Source organism: Mytilus edulis, chromosome 5 (genome assembly GCF_963676685.1).
Source record: "Mytilus edulis chromosome 5, xbMytEdul2.2, whole genome shotgun sequence".
Classification (NCBI taxonomy): domain Eukaryota; kingdom Metazoa; phylum Mollusca; class Bivalvia; order Mytilida; family Mytilidae; genus Mytilus; species Mytilus edulis.
In genome coordinates, this window is record NC_092348.1 from 5,798,976 (window position 1) to 5,817,960 (window position 18,985).

The 18,985-nt window shown below is 32.2% G+C and overlaps 1 protein-coding gene across 1 annotated transcript in view; it reads left to right on the top strand.

Moving 5' to 3' along the window:
* The window catches only part of LOC139522672 (uncharacterized), a 74,319-nt gene that overhangs the window by 32,258 nt on the left and 23,076 nt on the right, over window positions 1-18,985 (top strand). The window contains exons 4-6 of the mRNA XM_071316140.1: window positions 11,188-11,493; window positions 14,955-15,070; window positions 17,618-17,792. Coding sequence (XP_071172241.1) covers window positions 11,188-11,493; window positions 14,955-15,070; window positions 17,618-17,792 — 597 coding nt within the window. The remainder of the gene's footprint in view (window positions 1-11,187; window positions 11,494-14,954; window positions 15,071-17,617; window positions 17,793-18,985) is intronic.

The following is an 18,985-nucleotide window of genomic DNA, read 5'->3' on the forward strand; positions in this document are numbered from 1 at the left end:
ACAACTCTGTTGAACTCTTGAACATTATTTAACGATATCAAATTTTCGGCCCTGCAATAGATATTTCGGTATTAATGATATTGTATTTTCCCCCTCTTGCTAAACTTTTAAGTTACACCATAGATTGAAGAATTTCATTTTTACACCCGACGAGATTACTACTAATACGTAACGTTCGTGTTTGACAGGTAACCTATCTCATGATATACGTGGACATTATCTAGTGCAAAATAACATTCCTTGTCGCTTGTTATAACTTCGTTTCTTCAATGAATACTCATAAAAATATTTTTGTTAAGAACATACATTAATTATATGAAAATGTTTTGTCGTTAGAAATATATATATATAAGTACATATATATGCACACGTCCTAAAAAAATGCGTTAACGCATGCGCAAGAATATCTGTTCTGTTCTGTTAAAGGCCGAGTTCACTTGAAACTCTACAATCGACCTCAGAGTTAATAGATTATCACGTGAACGTTAACACGGCCGACACTCGGCTAACTGAGAGATTAGTCGGTTAATCTATATTGAGTATGCAGCTATATGGGCGATTGGTCTGTTAATCGGGATGGTTATACGTCTGTTAAGAGTAAAACGCTTAATTTAATGTTAAACTCTATAAAATATACAGATTTTTGGCATGTTATAAGCACCAAATCAAAAAAGGAAAAGTGTCTGACAAAATGATATCTATCATAGAACATTTTGCACTTGTAAAAACATTTCTTAGTCTGCGCAGTTTTCAGTAAAACCAAAAAGGCGTCGCGCAAGTATGTAGTATTTATGCTTATACGCATAGCAATTTTTTTTAATAAAAGGCGAAGCAAACAAATTTAGATATCATTTAAAGGACAAAAAATAGTACTGTGGTTCTATAAAAAAAATTGACATTAGTAAATATTTCATAATTGTAAAATAACGTGAATAATACCACGTTTTAGTGAAAATTATGGGAATAAAGTCTCTTAATGGGTTGGACAATTGAAATTGTGTCAGTTAAGAGCTATTTAGCCACGACAATAATTTTGCTACCTTTATATTTTCCCCTTGAAAAATTTAAGAATGAGATGTTCCTGAGTAAACAAAAATGACAATACGGTACCACAGTATCCTAGAAAAAGCATTTTTATTTTGACTTTCTTTGCATTTTATTGAAGGGTGTGTCACTTGACTTCAATATAGCGTGATATGGATTGGCCTCTGGAATATGCATGAATTTTTTATTGACGTTTTCAATCAGCCTTAATTTTTGTGTCTGTTCGAAGTAGCACGTTCTCAATTCCGACTGAAAATGTCTTTCTAATTCAACACAGGGTACATATAACGTGTTCTCGTTCACATATGAACATGATATTTGTCACTGGATGTTAAACCCTAATTCGTCAGCATCATCCAATGGGTTCTTTTCTTTTATTACTTAATCATATGTTGTTTACAAATCACTCTAAAGAAGTAAACGGAAAGGAGCGAATGCAGCTACATTTGGTTATTTTAAGTTTCAATTCATTTTATTCCGTTTAGTTCCTTTCTACATACGTGCAGACGAGAACTACAGTTGTCTATGGTGGCCGGTGAAGTCCATTTCGCGTTTTCGCGATTTCGCCTTTCATATTCTATAGGGCGAAAACACGAAATCGCGAAAAGGCGAAATCGCGAAGTCGAAAACGTGAAAACGCGAAGTCGAAAACGAGAAATCGGTTCCGCGTTTTTGACTACGCAATTTCGCGTTTTCGCCATATAGAATATGTAAGGCGAAAACGCTAAAACGCTAAAACGCAAAATTAAAGCCTATTCATTTCTACCAGTGATTTTTCCTTAAAATTATGTGTGAAGGTGTTTCATGATTTGAGGAACAAAATATTATGAAAAAAATTAGGGGTCACCGACTTACTTTTGTCGCTATAGCAACCGCAGTTTCGTGTTTTCACGAATATTAACATAATTTTTGCTTGTTATATAAACTCCTAAAAAATACTCTATATCAAATCTACAAGCACAATTCTTGTTTCACGTTAAACAGTAGATTTGTATCTATAAAATACAGGTTCAAGAGTTTAAGACTCATATTGTTTTGCTCTTTAAAAATATGATTTATTTCATTCCCGCCAAAAATAAAACGTAAAAATGAAAAACGTTTCCAGTATTAAAAAATATCTACTAGTGATTTCTTCATAATAATTTCAAGAAGGAAAGTGCCATGTGCACTCTTCAAAATAAAGCAAAAAAAAAATTGTATGTCACCGACCTTTCAAAAAAGTTATGAGTAATTTTCATGTTTTTTTTCTCGTTCGCTTTGAAGAATAAAGGCAACAGTAGTATACCGCTGTTCAAAACTCATAAATCCATGGACAAAAAACAAAATCGGGATAACAAACTAAAACCGAGGGAAACGCATTAAATATAAGAGGAGAACAACGACATAACACTAAAATGTAACACATATAGACAAAATCCCACGAGAATAACAAATATAACATATATATATATAACATCAAAACCAAATACATGAATTTGGGATAGACAAGTACCGTGACACGTCTTATCGCAATGTGAATTTACACTCAAAAATAAGAGAAAACAAACGGCACAACGTTATAATGTAATACACACAGAAACGAACTATAATATAACAATGACCATATTCCTGACTTGGTACAGGGCATTTTTAAAGGAAAAAATGGTGGGTTGAACCTGGTTTTGTGGCATGCCAAACCTCGCACTTTTATGGCCATATGAAATATAACATCAAAATGACAACACAGGACTACAATATAAATAAATTGGAGAACACAATTGACAAAGAATCACACGAACAACAGCCAACAAAAGGCAACAAGTTTAAAATTTTAATACGCCAGAAGTGTATTTTGTCCACACAAGACCTATGTGTGACGCACAGATACAAAAGTTTGAAAGCCGAAACGAGTACAAAGTTGAACAGCATCGAGGACCAAAAGATCAAAAAGGTTGTGCCAAAAACGGCAAGGGTTTTCCGTTAAGTTACCAGAAAATCCCTATAATTTAGAGTAATTTATACTTTTGCAAACAGTAAATTTAATAAAATGAATATTCAAAAGATGTACATGATAAAGCTGAAGTATTAACTAATTACAGGAAACAACTGAAATACATTTACATAACCAGACATTTGAAACACAAAAGTAGACACATCCGAATACGTTTAAACCTCTACGCCAAGTGACGTCCTATTTGAAACTGAAAAATGACGAAAAAATGACGTCATTAGAATTAGTAAAACAGAGCATCAAAAAATGAAAAATGACGAAAAAATGACGTCATTAGAATTAGGATTAATTTAAGATTATATATTTGAACTAAATACTGATATTGCATTTAATAACAAAGCACATTTTAATTCTTATTAATATAAAACTGAGGTAGCAATTAACTATATTATAAAACTATGTCAGGTTTGTTATGAATCTAACTTCAAACGTAAAATATCGTACTGATTACTTTGAACGAAATCAAATCTGATAAATGAAGGCGGTGATTAATTTTCTTTACCATAACACAGAAATATAATAGAAAAGACGTCAACACATTTGACAAAATCCGATGAGAATTACAAATATAACATTAAACATTTAAACTAAATACATGAATTTGGGATGTATAAGTACCGTACCACGTCTTATAGTAATGTGAGTTCACACTCGGCAAAACAGTCACAATCGGGAATAAGTCACGTTTGGTAATTAAAAGATTAGACGACATTATGACAAAACACAATCTACCATGTGGTAAAAATGTCCTTAGCTAGTTTGGTCAACGAAACATCGTATGGATCCACCAAATCGTGATGGTGTCCATAAAATTTACGGAGTGTCAATTTTAATCTGTCCTCCTCATAACTTTGTTGGAGCAGTTTCTGCGTAAGGAGCACACTCCTGTATATGAAGTCCGTATAGTGTGAACAAGCACGTGAATAACGTATCAATTGTGATATGTAAACACCATACGAAGGGGCAGAGGGTATGTTACTGCTAAGAAATGGGAAATTGATAATTGGGAAGTTGAAATCGTCCCGTTTATCCCGCTTCTTTTTGAAGAAAAGAGTTGTCTTTCTTCAGAACATTGCATATGACGTCACAGTACAAAACTTTGCTTGCTGGCGCACTATTTGAGAAAAAAAATCGCAAATTGGACGTTTGAAACCCAAATTTAAATTTCCAAGAATAACAACTATATTCACCTACTTTATTATCCGGTAATACAAGAGATTAAATGCATGTGTCAGTATTAGATCTTTTGATATTGTTGCCGCACAATATTAACCTTCAGAAACATGCACCATCCGTCGGAATGGAAAATTGTTTGAAATAACCTTTCACCCCGCTTTTGTTAGGAAAGTCTGTTTTTGTCCTCTGCTCCTAACAATTAACAGTAATTATTGAAAATAAAAAAGAAATAAAAAAGAAATGAAAGATGGCACTGGCTAACTACTGAGTATTTGACTATATCAGACCAGATGTGTGTGGGTTTTTTTTCGCGTCAATTTCAGAAGTTTGCCGTAACGATTTCATTTGCTACTGTTGACAGACGGACATACAAAAGCATGGACGGACATCTTTAAACCATTATATTTTCCTGACTAAGATGAACGTATGGAAATTATTCCATCTATTTTGTGAATTCATTATTTCTGAATATTTATCTTTCGTCCCTCTTATTAGATATAAGGAAATTGAAATTATAGGTGTAATATATGAACTAAACGGTTTTTGATTCTAAAACGTTATACATCTATCATAAAATACAATCCCTGTTATTACTACCTCACGTGTTTTAAATAAACGAGACAGTAAATATAAAATACAAAAAGTTTTTAATTCAAAAATTAATTTAGAAATCAGTTTTTCTGTTAAAAAATACAAAGTAAGATTTTTCCAACAGGATAAAATATTATAAATCTAAATTGCTAATTTTGGAAATTAAAACAAAGACAAGGTTGTTGCCGGCATTGAAAATCGAAACGATTTCAATCTTTTCGGTCATAGTCGTAGCTAAATGAAAGGGAGAGATTTTATGTTGGATATTATTCTTGGAGCAATTGTTTTTGTCATAAGTTAAATTTACAATAATTAAGTTTTAAACACCAAACATTTTGATTTTAATTCATATTCGCTGAGTATTAATTTGATTAAAATGTTTTGCCTTACATCTAATTTCCTAATGCATGTAGGGTAAAACTTTGGTTGACTTTTGCTTTGTTTGTATAAATGTTTATTCAAGCTTTGTAATTAAGATTGACATCTTCATATATAGGTAAAATTGGAGTAGGAACTCATTTTTATAATATAATCAAAAGTATGTATTCTAATAACATACTATGTATAAAAACACGAAACATGTTAACTTCAGACTTTAGATCATATATTGGAGTAAGACAAGGAGATAATCTTAGCCCAAGTCTCTTTAAAATATTTATAAATGATTTTAAATCTTTATTAGATGAAACCTGTGACCCAGTATTGCTATCAAATGTTTCATTAAATTGTCTTCTTTATGCTGACGATCTTGTACTGCTTTCTGAATCTAAAAAAGGCTTACAGAATGCATTAAATAAGCTGGAAATGTATTGTCAAAATTGGGGGTTAGAAGTTAATTTAAAAAAAACAAAGTCTGTAGTTTTTAATACATCTGGCCGTATTAAAGATGCACAGCTTTCATATAAAGACACGTACATCCAAAGTACCCAACATTATACTTATCTTGGCGTAACTTTTAGTGCATCTGGCAGCTTTTCAGAAGCCAAAAACATGTTATATAAAAAAGGCTTAAAAGCATTCTTTAAATATACAAAATATTTTACTAATTATAAACCTAATATCTCCACTCTAATGCACATTTTTGATCACACAGTGAAACCTGTATTATTATATGGTTCAGAAATATGGGGCTGTTTTAATTCAAAAAAGTTAAATAATGACACAGAACTTAATTATTTCTATAGATTATGTAAAGATCTAAAAAATGAAAAAGTGCATCTAAAATTCTGCAGATTTACATTAGGAGTGAATAAGCACGCAACAAATTTAGCCATATTTGGCGAATTAGGTCGTTATCCTCTAATGATAGATATTTTAACAAACATGATTAAATATTGGAAAAGAATTCATATTAAAAATAATATTTTATTAACAAATGCATACTCTCTCTCAAATACATTATCTAAAGCCGGGAAGAATTGTTGGGCTAGTAGTATTGATGCTATCTTAAAATTACTTGATTTAAAAGAGTATCAGGTGCTCTCATCTAAAATAAACATTAGAAATATGGTGAAAAAGAAATTATATTTAAAGTATTGCAGCATATGGAAGAAAGAATTATTTAATGATAAAAGACAAAATAAGACCTCTGGAAATAAACTTAGAACTTATCGATTATTTAAACCAAATTTTAATTTTGAGCCTTACTTATTGAAATTACCATATATTCAAAGATGTGTTTTAACAAGATTTAGAATTGGAGCTCACAAACTTGAAATAGAAAAAGGTCGTTATTTTAATATTAAACTAGAAAATAGAATATGCAAACTCTGTAATGAGGAAATAGAAGATGAGATGCATTTTCTTTTAACATGTAAAACTCTGGATAATGTTAGAAATCCCTTTCTAAGCAAAATATATAGTAAAAATAAAAATATTTCAAAACTTGATAACAAATCTCTTTTTATTTGGCTAATGGGAAATGAAGATAAAAACATTTTGATAATAATTTGTCAGTTATTAGAGGTTTTAAATATAAACAGAAATACAATATTAAATTAGATTTCTCTATATAAAATTATGTATGATCAAATATGCAATTACATAAGTTATTTCTTTTACATTTGATAAATTATTAGTATATACTACGAGGTGTGCTGTCCAATAAAGGGACCAGAATAACAGACTATTGGTCATATTGTATTATATATGTTTATTATTTACAAATTGCCTACTTCATTTTCTTTAATATTATATCAATCAACTAAATCAAAATCAATCATATTATGTACTTTGTTTAACCTATTTTGAATTTACTTTACATTATGTTTGAAAATTATATTATAATTATTCTGCTCATTCTGGGCGCCGTGATTGGCAAATAAAATATTTGTTTGTTTGTTTGTTTGGTATGTAAACCTGTATATATGATATTTAAATTCAATTGGACATTATCAAAATATAGTTATACAAAATATACAAACAAAGCAAGAAGCTAACCAAAGTGTTGATCTTCATAAATTAGGAAATTAGCCAACATGTTTATCATTTCTTTTTAAGACAATTTGAAATGAAACAAATGACAAACGACAATGACCCTTTGTCATAATTTTATTTTTATTATGAGATTTTGTCAAACAAGCAGTATAAATAAATTTTAACTTCATTGCAAGATCGGACATTATTTTACGAGAATCATCCAGATATCAGTTACATGCATACGTTGCAAGTATGTCAAAACTTCTAAGAATAATTTCTTATCGGCCTGACCTTCTGAATACTCAATTTTTGAAAGTTTTGAAAAAAGACATTAAAAAAAGAAGGATCAAATCATACGGAACATGTGTACTAAGTTTTTAAGTTGACAGGACTTCAACTTCATCAAAAACTACCTTGACCAAAAACTTTAACCTGAAGCTTGACGGACGGACGAACGAACGGACAAACGGACGCACAGACCAGAAAACATAAATTGGACATAAAAATAACTCTTACCATTCTAATAACCCCGGTAATCTGTACACAATCGGCGCAAATGAAATACAAAATTTACCCAAGTGAAAGAATGAAAACAAATGAAATGCAGATCGGCGCAAATATAAGACAAAATTTATACGCATGTGAAAGAATAAATAAATGATCGTGATCAAAATTCATATTTTATTATTTTTATTAGAACGAAGGTTCAATATAGTGTAGTATCTTTTGTGTCCATTTGTATTAAATTTCCGCAAGATATCAGCGCAACGTTTAATTCCTCTTTTCTTGTGAGACTAAGCGTACACCATGTTGGAATTCATGAAAAACGCGAAATAGGACGTTATAACTTGACGTTTTTTTATTGCTAGATAAAACGTCATAGAGCTTTTATGTCACTGCCAAGTTGCGTTAGTTGATGCGCATAAACAATAGGCTGTTTGGTCTTTAATTAACCTGCCACCATAGTTGTCCGCATGTAAACTTCTAGAATTTGTCACCAATATAAGTACATCGCAATCCGTTACTGTTTTAACAGCCATCGGTGTTTCATGTGTGTATTCTTAAACGAGTATTATTTTTCTCTCGTTTTTAGCAATGTATCACTCTCTACTGTCCTTATATATTATTCTATATTCTGCGTTTCCATCCAGATTCTCGTGTATACCATGAGGGTCCGGATTGGGGGTATTGTTTATTTCTGTATTCTTTAAATTGTTATGTCATTTTTTTCTACATTTTATTTATCTTACTCATTATTCTTTCTTTATTTTTCATATTTTGTCATCCCAATATATTTTACTTGCTGATGTTTAGTTACATTACGACGTTTATCTCTGATTTATATGCTGGTTACCAATGTAGATGACAAATTTGTGTCATTCATGACAATTAAACAGAATCAACATGATATTTGCGATCATTCTTGGATGAAATTAATATTACTTTAATATTACACTTTTTGAAACCATTTTAACAATTTTCAATTGCATACATGTGTTGTTTCCGTATATGTTATGTTTCATTGCTCATGTGTTGTTTTCGTATATTTTAGCCGCTCGTCTTGAGCCTACTCATTTGATCCGATAACACCCCATATAGCATTGCCAAATAAAATTATAATTTTATTGCCATTCATAACTCTTAACAGACCAATTAACAGACCGGGTTTTATACATCCGACCCATTAACAGACCAGGTTTTAAATAAAGATTGATTTATGTCACCAAAACACAGATTTTCCTGTAGATTTTTCACACAATGATATCAATATGGTAAACAAACATAATGCCTTTCTTTTTTCGATGTTCAAAATATTGAATGCAAGTAAATTTAACCAATGTGTCATTTTGTGTACATTTTATGTGTGTAAAATGTGTATAAATTTATTGATGAGTAACCCGCCTTTTCATTTTATAGATCGTACATCGAAGCTAGAAAAATAATAATTACACCACTGAATTCAGTACATTGAATTGTTTTGTTAGACATGAATACTTTTTATGATGAAAATATATTTAGAAAGTTATACAATGAAACATGCTGAACTTTCAATGATTTTCTCGATAACACCTGATTAACAGACTTTAGCCAACCCGATTAACAGACCAACCGCCGATATAGCCGCATACTCAATATAGATTAACCGACCAATCTCTCGGTTAGCCGAGTGTCGGCTGTGGTTAAGGTGGATTAGATAAAGGCTTATAATGTCTTTGGTGCAAATTGCGGCAATATGATTCAACGTTGAGGGAAAATATGAATGCCTGCTCAAATCCAATCTATTAGAAAAATCGAATTATTACAGAAGAGTGTCAATCATGTACTTGTACTGCACTATAATTAGAACAGTAGAATAGAATGATATACAAATGGATGAAAATTATGTATATATGTAACTGCTATATACAAACATGAATATAATATATTTCCATATTATTAATTCATGTTTGTGGTTTACCATCTTTGCTGCAAGTGTATTGTTTTCTATTTGGTATTGAATTAATATAAAGATCCACTTTGTGATCAATTTATTTGGCAATCGTCAATTGCAGTCAGCAGGGTTTAAGAACATCAGTTGTTCGACCTGTTAGGCAATTGCGTTATGTTAAAACATACTTTTTCACTTTTTTGAGTCTTTAAGAAAATGTTGTTTGTGCAGTATTTTGACCCCAAACATGAATATAATATATACATGACAACAAACCAGAGTATACTGATTTGCATCACTACACTATCGTCAGTTACATGACGTTAAATTTTCCTGTCATTTATTCATCCTCTACGCACGAACTTGTCCAAGAAAAAAAAATATATATCTACACATTAACCTCACTTTCAGGTATACAGATGTAATTTTTTTCTGAGACAAGTGCTTGTGACCATCCAGAAGAACTTCCGATGTTCACTACTTCAGTATTTTGATCACACTTTAAGTTAGTCACGTCTAACGTCAGACATATCACACTATTCTTATACATCAACACATCAGTATATTCAACATAGGCGGATCCAGTGGGTCCCTTGGAGGGGGCCGGGCCTCCCTTAGATGGGGAAAATGTGGTTGATTATATAGGGAATCATTGAAGCATGAAGGGAGAGCCCCAGCCTTAATGTCAGTCAGCGCTCCCACCCCTTTATGAAAAGTTCTGGAGATCTGGATCCGCCACTGTTCAAACATAGAACTGAAAAGCCTTTGATCCTGAAATATCGCGAGGTTAGCTCAGAAGCAGCACTACCAACATAAATTATTTTTACGAGATATTTATTTTTCGCGACTTTCTTGTGTAGAACAATAAGTAGAAAAATAACGCGAATAAAAGTAACTTGGAAATTGCTGTAAGCATGCTCTTTGGTCGGGTTGTTCTCTCTTTGACATATTTCCCATTTCCATTCTCAATTCTATTTAACTCCCTGATATATATACATATAGAAAACAAGAAAACCACAAAAAAAGCGCCTCAAAATATCCCCAAATGTGTCTGGAAAGGGCGGAACACGGTTATTATGAATTCATTAAATTTGTTTTACATTATACATGATGTACTTTCTGGTCTTATCAATTCTGGTATAAAAAAAATACGACCATAGTCGTTTCAAAATGTCAAAAAATATTTTTGCAGTGAATTATTTAATTAGTTGTTTTCTTGTTGCGATCAGGTTTTAAAGATTCTGTTCCAACTGATTTTATATTCGGTCATAGCACTTGTCCATTTGTCAAGAAACCATATATAAAAAAAGTATTATTTTGATGAACAAAGGAAGAAATACTTACGCAAAACACAAGAAAGTAAGTAAGTGGGGTAAAAGCGAAATTTGAAAACTGCCAGTAGCGAAACTGGTACCTTTCCTCCTAAGGCGCACTAAAGAGCGTATACATGTCGAACTAAAAACGTCATTGATACGATCGGAGCCTTTGTGACCCCTCTTATTTGTTATATATAAATAAATTAATCCTTTTATTTTTACAGCTGAGTGGAAAATAATTTCACCACCGATAATATTCGGACAAACAGCTAGGCTTGGTTGTGAAATACAGAATGGAACTGACGGGAATACAAGAACATGGCAAGGGGGACCAGGTTACAATTCTATTTATTTTAATGGACATTCGTCCAACCCCGACAAATATATGGAAGTAACAGCTCGTGAGCCCTACAGATCTTTGCTAGAAATTTATAAATTTAGTGAGAATGATGTCGACTGTGATTATTCATGTTCCATTGGATTTCATGAAGACAGGCATAAATTATCACTAAACCCGGAGGACTTTGAATGTAAGTTTTTTTATTTTATTTACCACGAATAATATACGATCCATTTTTTTTAGATATTTATTTGGCAAAATCACCCGTTTTCAACGAAGACGAACATTAAAGGTGTAAACTCACTATAACTCGTGTTTTACGATATTTCTCCACTCTCGACAGTTATATTTTAATTATTTAAAAAGCTCGACAAGCCTCGCGCTTTAAATATTTATAGAATAACTAATCTAAGTCTTGACAACGCCTGTTGTTGTATGACGTCAGAGAGTGAAATAATATTTGTAATGAATACCTTCGGTTTTGCATATGCAGTAACCTCAAAATTGCCCGGGGCAAAAAAGAGATATTGATATCGTGCCCTGATTCCAAATGACGTGACGTCATTGCGTCCTTAACGACAACGGCGAGCAATGACGGTGTTGTAATTGAACTTTTTTCTCCTCTCTGCAAAACTTAAATATGTGATAAATAGATTATAACATGTCTTTTCCATATTGGCCCTGGTATCATCCCTCGACCCATATCGGCCCTCGGCTAAAGCCTCGAGGCCGATATGGGAGTCTCGGGATGATACCAGGGCCAATATGGAAAAGGGCATGTTATAATCTATACTTATTTCACATGTGAAATTATCGGTTTTTAGTTAACTGGGAAATCAATGTAATTCATGGCAACCAATGTAATAATAAAATTTAACTGTCTCGAGTGGAGAAATTTCGTAATACACTTGTTGCAGTTGTGGAATCTATATATAACTCATATATGATTATGGTACAAAAATCAACCAAAAAAATCAATTCGGTTTGGCCCCAGATGACTTTTAAATATTTATATCATTGAAAAAGCTCCAAATTATTTCCCTTTGGTGCAAAAATGTAGATTTTGGGCATTAAAATTGAAATATCTTTTTTAACTCATCGGTGACCTATATTTTTTTATTATTTTTTCAAATAAGCCGTACATAAACTAAATAATTGTAAAATTTAAGCGATTTCTGTAATTTAGTTCTTTTTTTATTTCGATACTTCCTTTATTTCTCCTATTAGTTCAACAGGAAAAAGGACATTAACAAAAATGTATGCTTCTTTCGGAGGCAGATTATGAGCTTAAATGAACGGTGACCCCATTTTTTTATTTCATTAATTTTTTTCTATTAAGTATATGATAAAGTTCATCTATAAAAAAAAATATATCGAAATCCTACATGTATATTAAAAAAAAAGACAATTAACGAAACTTGCTCTGGTATTTATAGTGGCATATATCTGTGATTTTTAGATGTTAAAATGGTTTAAAATAATCCCTTTTTTTGTGTATCCATGGCATTATTCTGCATATATTTACCATAACATATTGTAACAAGAGGCTTTCAAGAGCCTTAATTGCTCATCTTATATATTTTTACTTAAATCTTTCATCAATGATTATTTTAGCTTTTCAATATTTTTATGAGTGGCTTAAAAATGCCTTGAAAATGTTCATTGTATCTATCATATTTTCTTCAAAGCAAATAAATGCAATTTAACCCATATGTTCCATTTTAGCCATAATGTCTATGTTTCTTCAAGATAATAACCAAAAACTGCAAAATTTCCTTAAAACTACCAATTTAGTGGCAGCAGCCCAACAATGGGTTGTTCGATTCATCTGAATTTTAGGGCTGATAGATCTGACCAATTGAACAAAGTCACCCCATGTCAGATTTGCTCTAAAAGCTTTAGTTTTTGAGATATAAGCCTAAAACTGCATTTGACCACAATGTTCTATTTTAGCCACCATGTTTGTCGATGGATCAAAACTCCGGATACAATTTATAAACTAGTTACCCTAAAAAACATTAAGTTAAAGCTTGAAGGTATTTGGCCCAGTAGTTTCAGAGGAGAAGATTTGTTATATAGTTTACGACAACAGACGACGACAGAGTACACAGCCGCCGCCGCTGACGACAGACGACGGACGCCAAGTGATGGTATAAGCTCACATGGGGCACTTCGGGCCTCTGTGAGCTAAAAAGGGACAAGGAAATGTCGCATATTCCCCAAAATTTGATTGAAACTAGAACTGCAATGCCCTTGAGTGATACCTTTTCTAAAAAAAATAAACAGTAATCTACCAACATTAAATGATCTAATAAAAATTGAGTGTCTATCGACTCATTTTTTTCGTAAATTTAATCACAAAGTTCGTGCGACAAAAAGTTGGAAAAAAAACTTTACAATAATTGCCTGATCGATTTCTGGTATGGATATAAAAAAAACCGGACTGCCATACAGAAAACAGAGCATAATACTTAAACCACACGCTCTTGATATTCCCATAAACCTAATTTGAAGGCTATATTAATCCTCAACTATCCAAAAATCAACAAGCTCTCATATTTGAAAAATCCACAGTGGCCAAAATGCAAACTTCACACCTATCTGTGGAGTGCTACCCAAACACCCCATAATTACATGTCCCAGACACGCCGAAAGCACTGATAATTGTTCCGAGTACTACAGGGACGCGTCTCAAATATGATCAAGGGACGTTTTTCCTCCATAGCGTGAAGTTCATCTACGTAAGATAAACGCCAGACATACGCCAACATATGTTACTTGAACACCCAATAAATATAGATTATACCACTACATCGAGTTTGATATGATATTTATCCACTGAGATCAAATAAACCACACGTAGATTACATTTTTTATACATTGTGTGCAGAAAGGGATAAATAGACGAAGCATTTGAGAAACGCTTATCTACGCTTCTCGTACGCCCTAAACACGGTAAAACATCGTTGCGCACACGATACACATGTGATTGACAAGTTGAATGCGTCCAAATTTACTAGCCTATTGGCAACGTACATGGTTTTTGAACACGCCGGGCTTACGTCGGTGCTTTACGCTGATGTGTGCCGTCGATATTAGGCTCTTTATAGTATTGTAAAATTATTGACATTGACGAAGGATATTTGTTCGACCGAAATATTTGTCATCACGTTTTTATAACATCATCTACGACATATCCGTCTATCAGTTCTCTTGCCTTCGCTAGAAGCGACTCATAAAACGGCTTTTTGTACTTTTTTGGCTTTATAACTATTTTGATCTGAGCGTCACTGATGAGTTCACAGACGAAACGCATGTCTGACGTATTAGATTATAATCCTGGTACCTTTGATAACCATTTTTTCCGTAAGTGAAAAGACACGCGTTTGGGGAATGGGTCGTTTTTTCCTTTTCCCATTCAATTGTTGGTACTTTCATCTTATTGTTCTGTTTTGGTCCTATTTATACGATCTTACAATAACAGGCGCAAAAGACGCAAATTATATCATTTTTGTTACTTTTCAGATAATTAGAAATGTATTACATATAACAGGAAATAAGTACTTCTATATAAATGTTTTATATTTCAAGCGTTTTGAATAAGAAAATTTCGAATGACCTGGTCTAGTGAAATAAATGTATCTTTTTTAGTGCACCCCACGAGAGCCTCAACATCTCGTGCTGCAACTCTGCGTAAAGGACACTTGGTTGTTGATGTTTCCATGATGAAAGTTTATCCGGAACCGAAATGTAAAATAAAATTTCAGGTAATACACACATATCTTGTCTGCACTCGTCTTTTCTGTTAACTAAACTTAAGTTTCAAAAAATGATTTATTTGTCGATTTGTATTATTTTGTCAAATTATCTAATAAGTGTTAATTTTCCAAAAGTGCAAAAAAAAAACACAAAAAAACAACAACATGTAACACAATGTCGCTTCTCAGAACAGGGCCATTTAAATATTCACTAGTGTTAAACTGATAACCGATGGCGACGGCAGAAATGGGTAAAATCTTTTCAGTCATTTTTCTCAAATGTAGCATGTTTTTGTCAATAGTCACTCAACTGCAAGGTTTTCTAAACCATTACATCATATTTGAATCGTTACGGTGCACTGTCTAAGCGCTTAGAAAATTCCCGTTGGAAAATTCAGGATGATAATCGTAATTCAATGGCTTTTTTCTTGTTTGATAATCGTAATTTCTTTATGGGATAATAGTAACTGAAAAAAAAAATAAATGTGTCTTCCAGTTTTTCAATGGTATTTTGTGTGTAAAAACAGGAATGTCCAGTGAAACGATGACATTAACCCAAAAAACTTACAGGTTAATATCTAGGACAAAACTGATATATATCTCGATTTATAAAAATATGCATAACCATATTTCCAATCGACATAATCAATAAAAAGGGCAAATTGACCTCCCCTATCCAATATTCCCTATACTACAGGGTGGCTGTGGGTTACTTCCTATATGATATGTAAGTTATAACATTGATCAGATTTTTGGTCTTCGGCAATAAATGGACGGGTATGTTTATTTTAGATTCCAGAAGCACGCCAGGGATGGCACCACCCCGCCCCCGTGCTCTATAAAAGCCTCATTTGACATTAGTTCTGTTTATATTCTGGAATGGGTCCACATGTTTTGAAAAAGGGAAATAGGGGTGCTACTAACTGAACGTTTATACTGAATTTATGCGCGAATTGAACAAAATTTTCCATCAGTAACTTAATTGCATTATCGGATTGAACAGTTGATCTTGTATTGGTGTTGGTTTATACCCGATTGTCCCACCTTTTAAGATTTAAGAGTTCTGATTGTCCCACATGAAAAGTTTTGATTGTCCCACATTATCTGATGAAGTAAAATTAAATGTTCCTTAGAAAAAAAAACCAGTTGAAAAAGGCTTATCTAATCAGATGCATGGGTACAAACAGAAATACATTTAACAGAACACAGAGTACACGTGAAAGGCTACTTATGAATACCCACAACAAAGACACTCAGTACAGATCTTAGAGTACTCGCAGTCACTGACAGCTAGTTCAAAGCCAATAAAAACTAGTTAATAAAATCATGCATCTAAATCTTATGAATTCATATTATATTCAAGGTTTGATGATACTTCAATTGTACCTTCTATGTGAAAAATTAAATATGTAAATCTTATTATTTTTTCATGGTTTTTTTTCATATTTTATAAGAAATAAAAACTCTATTATATTATTGTGTCACTTATTGATTGACATACATATTTTAAAGTGCCAGTCTTTGTAAGAATCGGGCAATTTAGGTAAAAATTAAAACATGATTAGAAAAAACCCACCGAGTTAATCATGCTATTTAATACTAACCATTATCCTGAGTTAAAAAGTATTAGTCTTTTGTTTGTGTGTGTCTGGTAATATCAAATAACTTTGTTAGAAAATTGGTTAGAATGATAGCAAATTAAAGAGTTGTCTCCCCTTATTCGTTAATTTCTAGTGCATTTCAACCAAATTGTATCTTCTATTACCAGAACAGAAAATGGAAATGAATGTTATTTTTGTGCATAACTACATATTATGAACTGAAATCAATGTCAAATAGGGTGGGTTTTTTTGGTCATGTTTTCACCACTGCCTGATTCTTAGGCAGACTGGCACTTTAAACAACAATATTAAAACATACATAGAACAATTAATACCCAGCCATATCATTTGGCTTATGAGACGCATTGCACAAAATATATATAATGTTCTTGTAATGGCCCTGTTTCGTGCAGGCTCGCTCCCGTTAGCCATCGAGACTGAAAGATACACCAAACCGCCAATACCTATTGAAGACCGTTAGTATGTAGCTGTTTACATAAGAATTATTAATCATATATGCACAAAAAGAAATGTCATAAGATGTTAGAGCGTTTCCGTGATCAATTCAGCACCATATTTTCATCATATGCTATTAGATAGACAGCTTTTAGTGTCAATGGTATAGAACAATCTTGCAGCTGAGTAACTTTTGACAAAAACATGCTAAATTTGAGAAAATGACTAAAAAGATTTTACCTATTTCTGCCGTCGCAATATATCGGGATCGTCGTAATTCCAGTTACGGTTATCAGTTTAATACCAGTGAATATTGATATGAATTTAACGCATACTGTAAATATACTTAATGTAATCATAATTATCATGTTTGGTTTGTAACATTCAAATTTCACTATATTTTATCAACTTGTCAGGTGTAATACAAAATCAGGGGGTATTGACAGTACCTCTTTTAAATTATTAGACAATAATACCATTTCCTTTTCTTTATTTCAAGGAAAAATATTATATTGGAACAACAAATTCCGAAAAAAATGGAAAGTTTTTCCGGGTTAATATTATGCTCGACCATACCTTTGAAATACATGTTTGCAAAGGACAACTAACAGTCGCATGCATTGTTGGGAATTCAGATGTTGAAGTTTACTCACAGTATTTCAATACTTGTCCAGGTAAATAAAATGTGAAAAACAGCTACACTCTCATGTTGTCGAAAAAGTTGAACCTTTAAAAATCAGTCTATGGAAGAAGCGAATCGATAAAAAAAACTTTTCTTATATCAACGAGCGATATTGTCTTATATTAACGAGTTGCATTGTGGGAAATTTCAGACGAATGTCAGTATTTGTACGAAGAAAGGCACATTTTTCGGTATAAAGTAATGACTAGTAATTTTTCTTAAAACAGGGTGACATTTAACACGACATACGTCTGCTGTATAATTTCCGTGAATTATTGTATGTAATAACAAGCAAGGTGTATTTAAACGAGAAAATTGAATTGTTGAATAAATGAAACATAAATGCACGATTTATCATTTGTAGATGTACACATTCAATAAATATCAGGTAGCAAATTCAGTGGAATGCAATTCAGATGAATTCAATTGTTTGCTAAGCCAAAATCACCTATAAGTCAAAGATACTGCTATATTTTATTATATCAATGCGATATTTGTCTTATATCATACCGATGTTTTTTTAATATCAAAAATTTATGAATGCGATACTTTTCTAATATAAATGCTATAGTTTTCTAATATAAAATGTATACGATGATACGTCACAATGCATGTCAAGAAAACCGAAAACATAATTCACAAACTTAGTTCATGACCGGCTTAATGTTTGAGGATCAATATCACTAAAATTTCGTATCTGTAACAAAATTAACGCTTACATGAACTTATCATTTCGAAAAGTTGCTTGACCCTATTGATAGTTGAAAGTGTTAAGGTAGATGGGGTGTCTAAATTATAATCCATAGAATTTTTTAATAATTTGCCAAAATGTAGTTTATATCGTGCTTTTTAAAAGAATAATAATAAAAATAATGGGTCACCGGGCTTATTTTAACGCTACACGGTGTTCAAAATTGACAAATTTTGTATAGATTATGCATGGAAAACCCAATTTTCAGGAATAAAGCGTAATCTACACCATAGAATTTTAAGATAACATATGAGGAGATGACTTAAATAGTATGCTTTCATTTAGGAAAAAGAAACAATGGGGTCACGGGAACCGTTTTCTTGCTACATTTTAAAATAGGTAAATTCATAACACAATCCAGTGTAAAAGTACCTTATCTGAATTATCTGCCCTTGCATTTGAGTTGCCTCCCCTTATTTGGCAAAGTTGAAAAA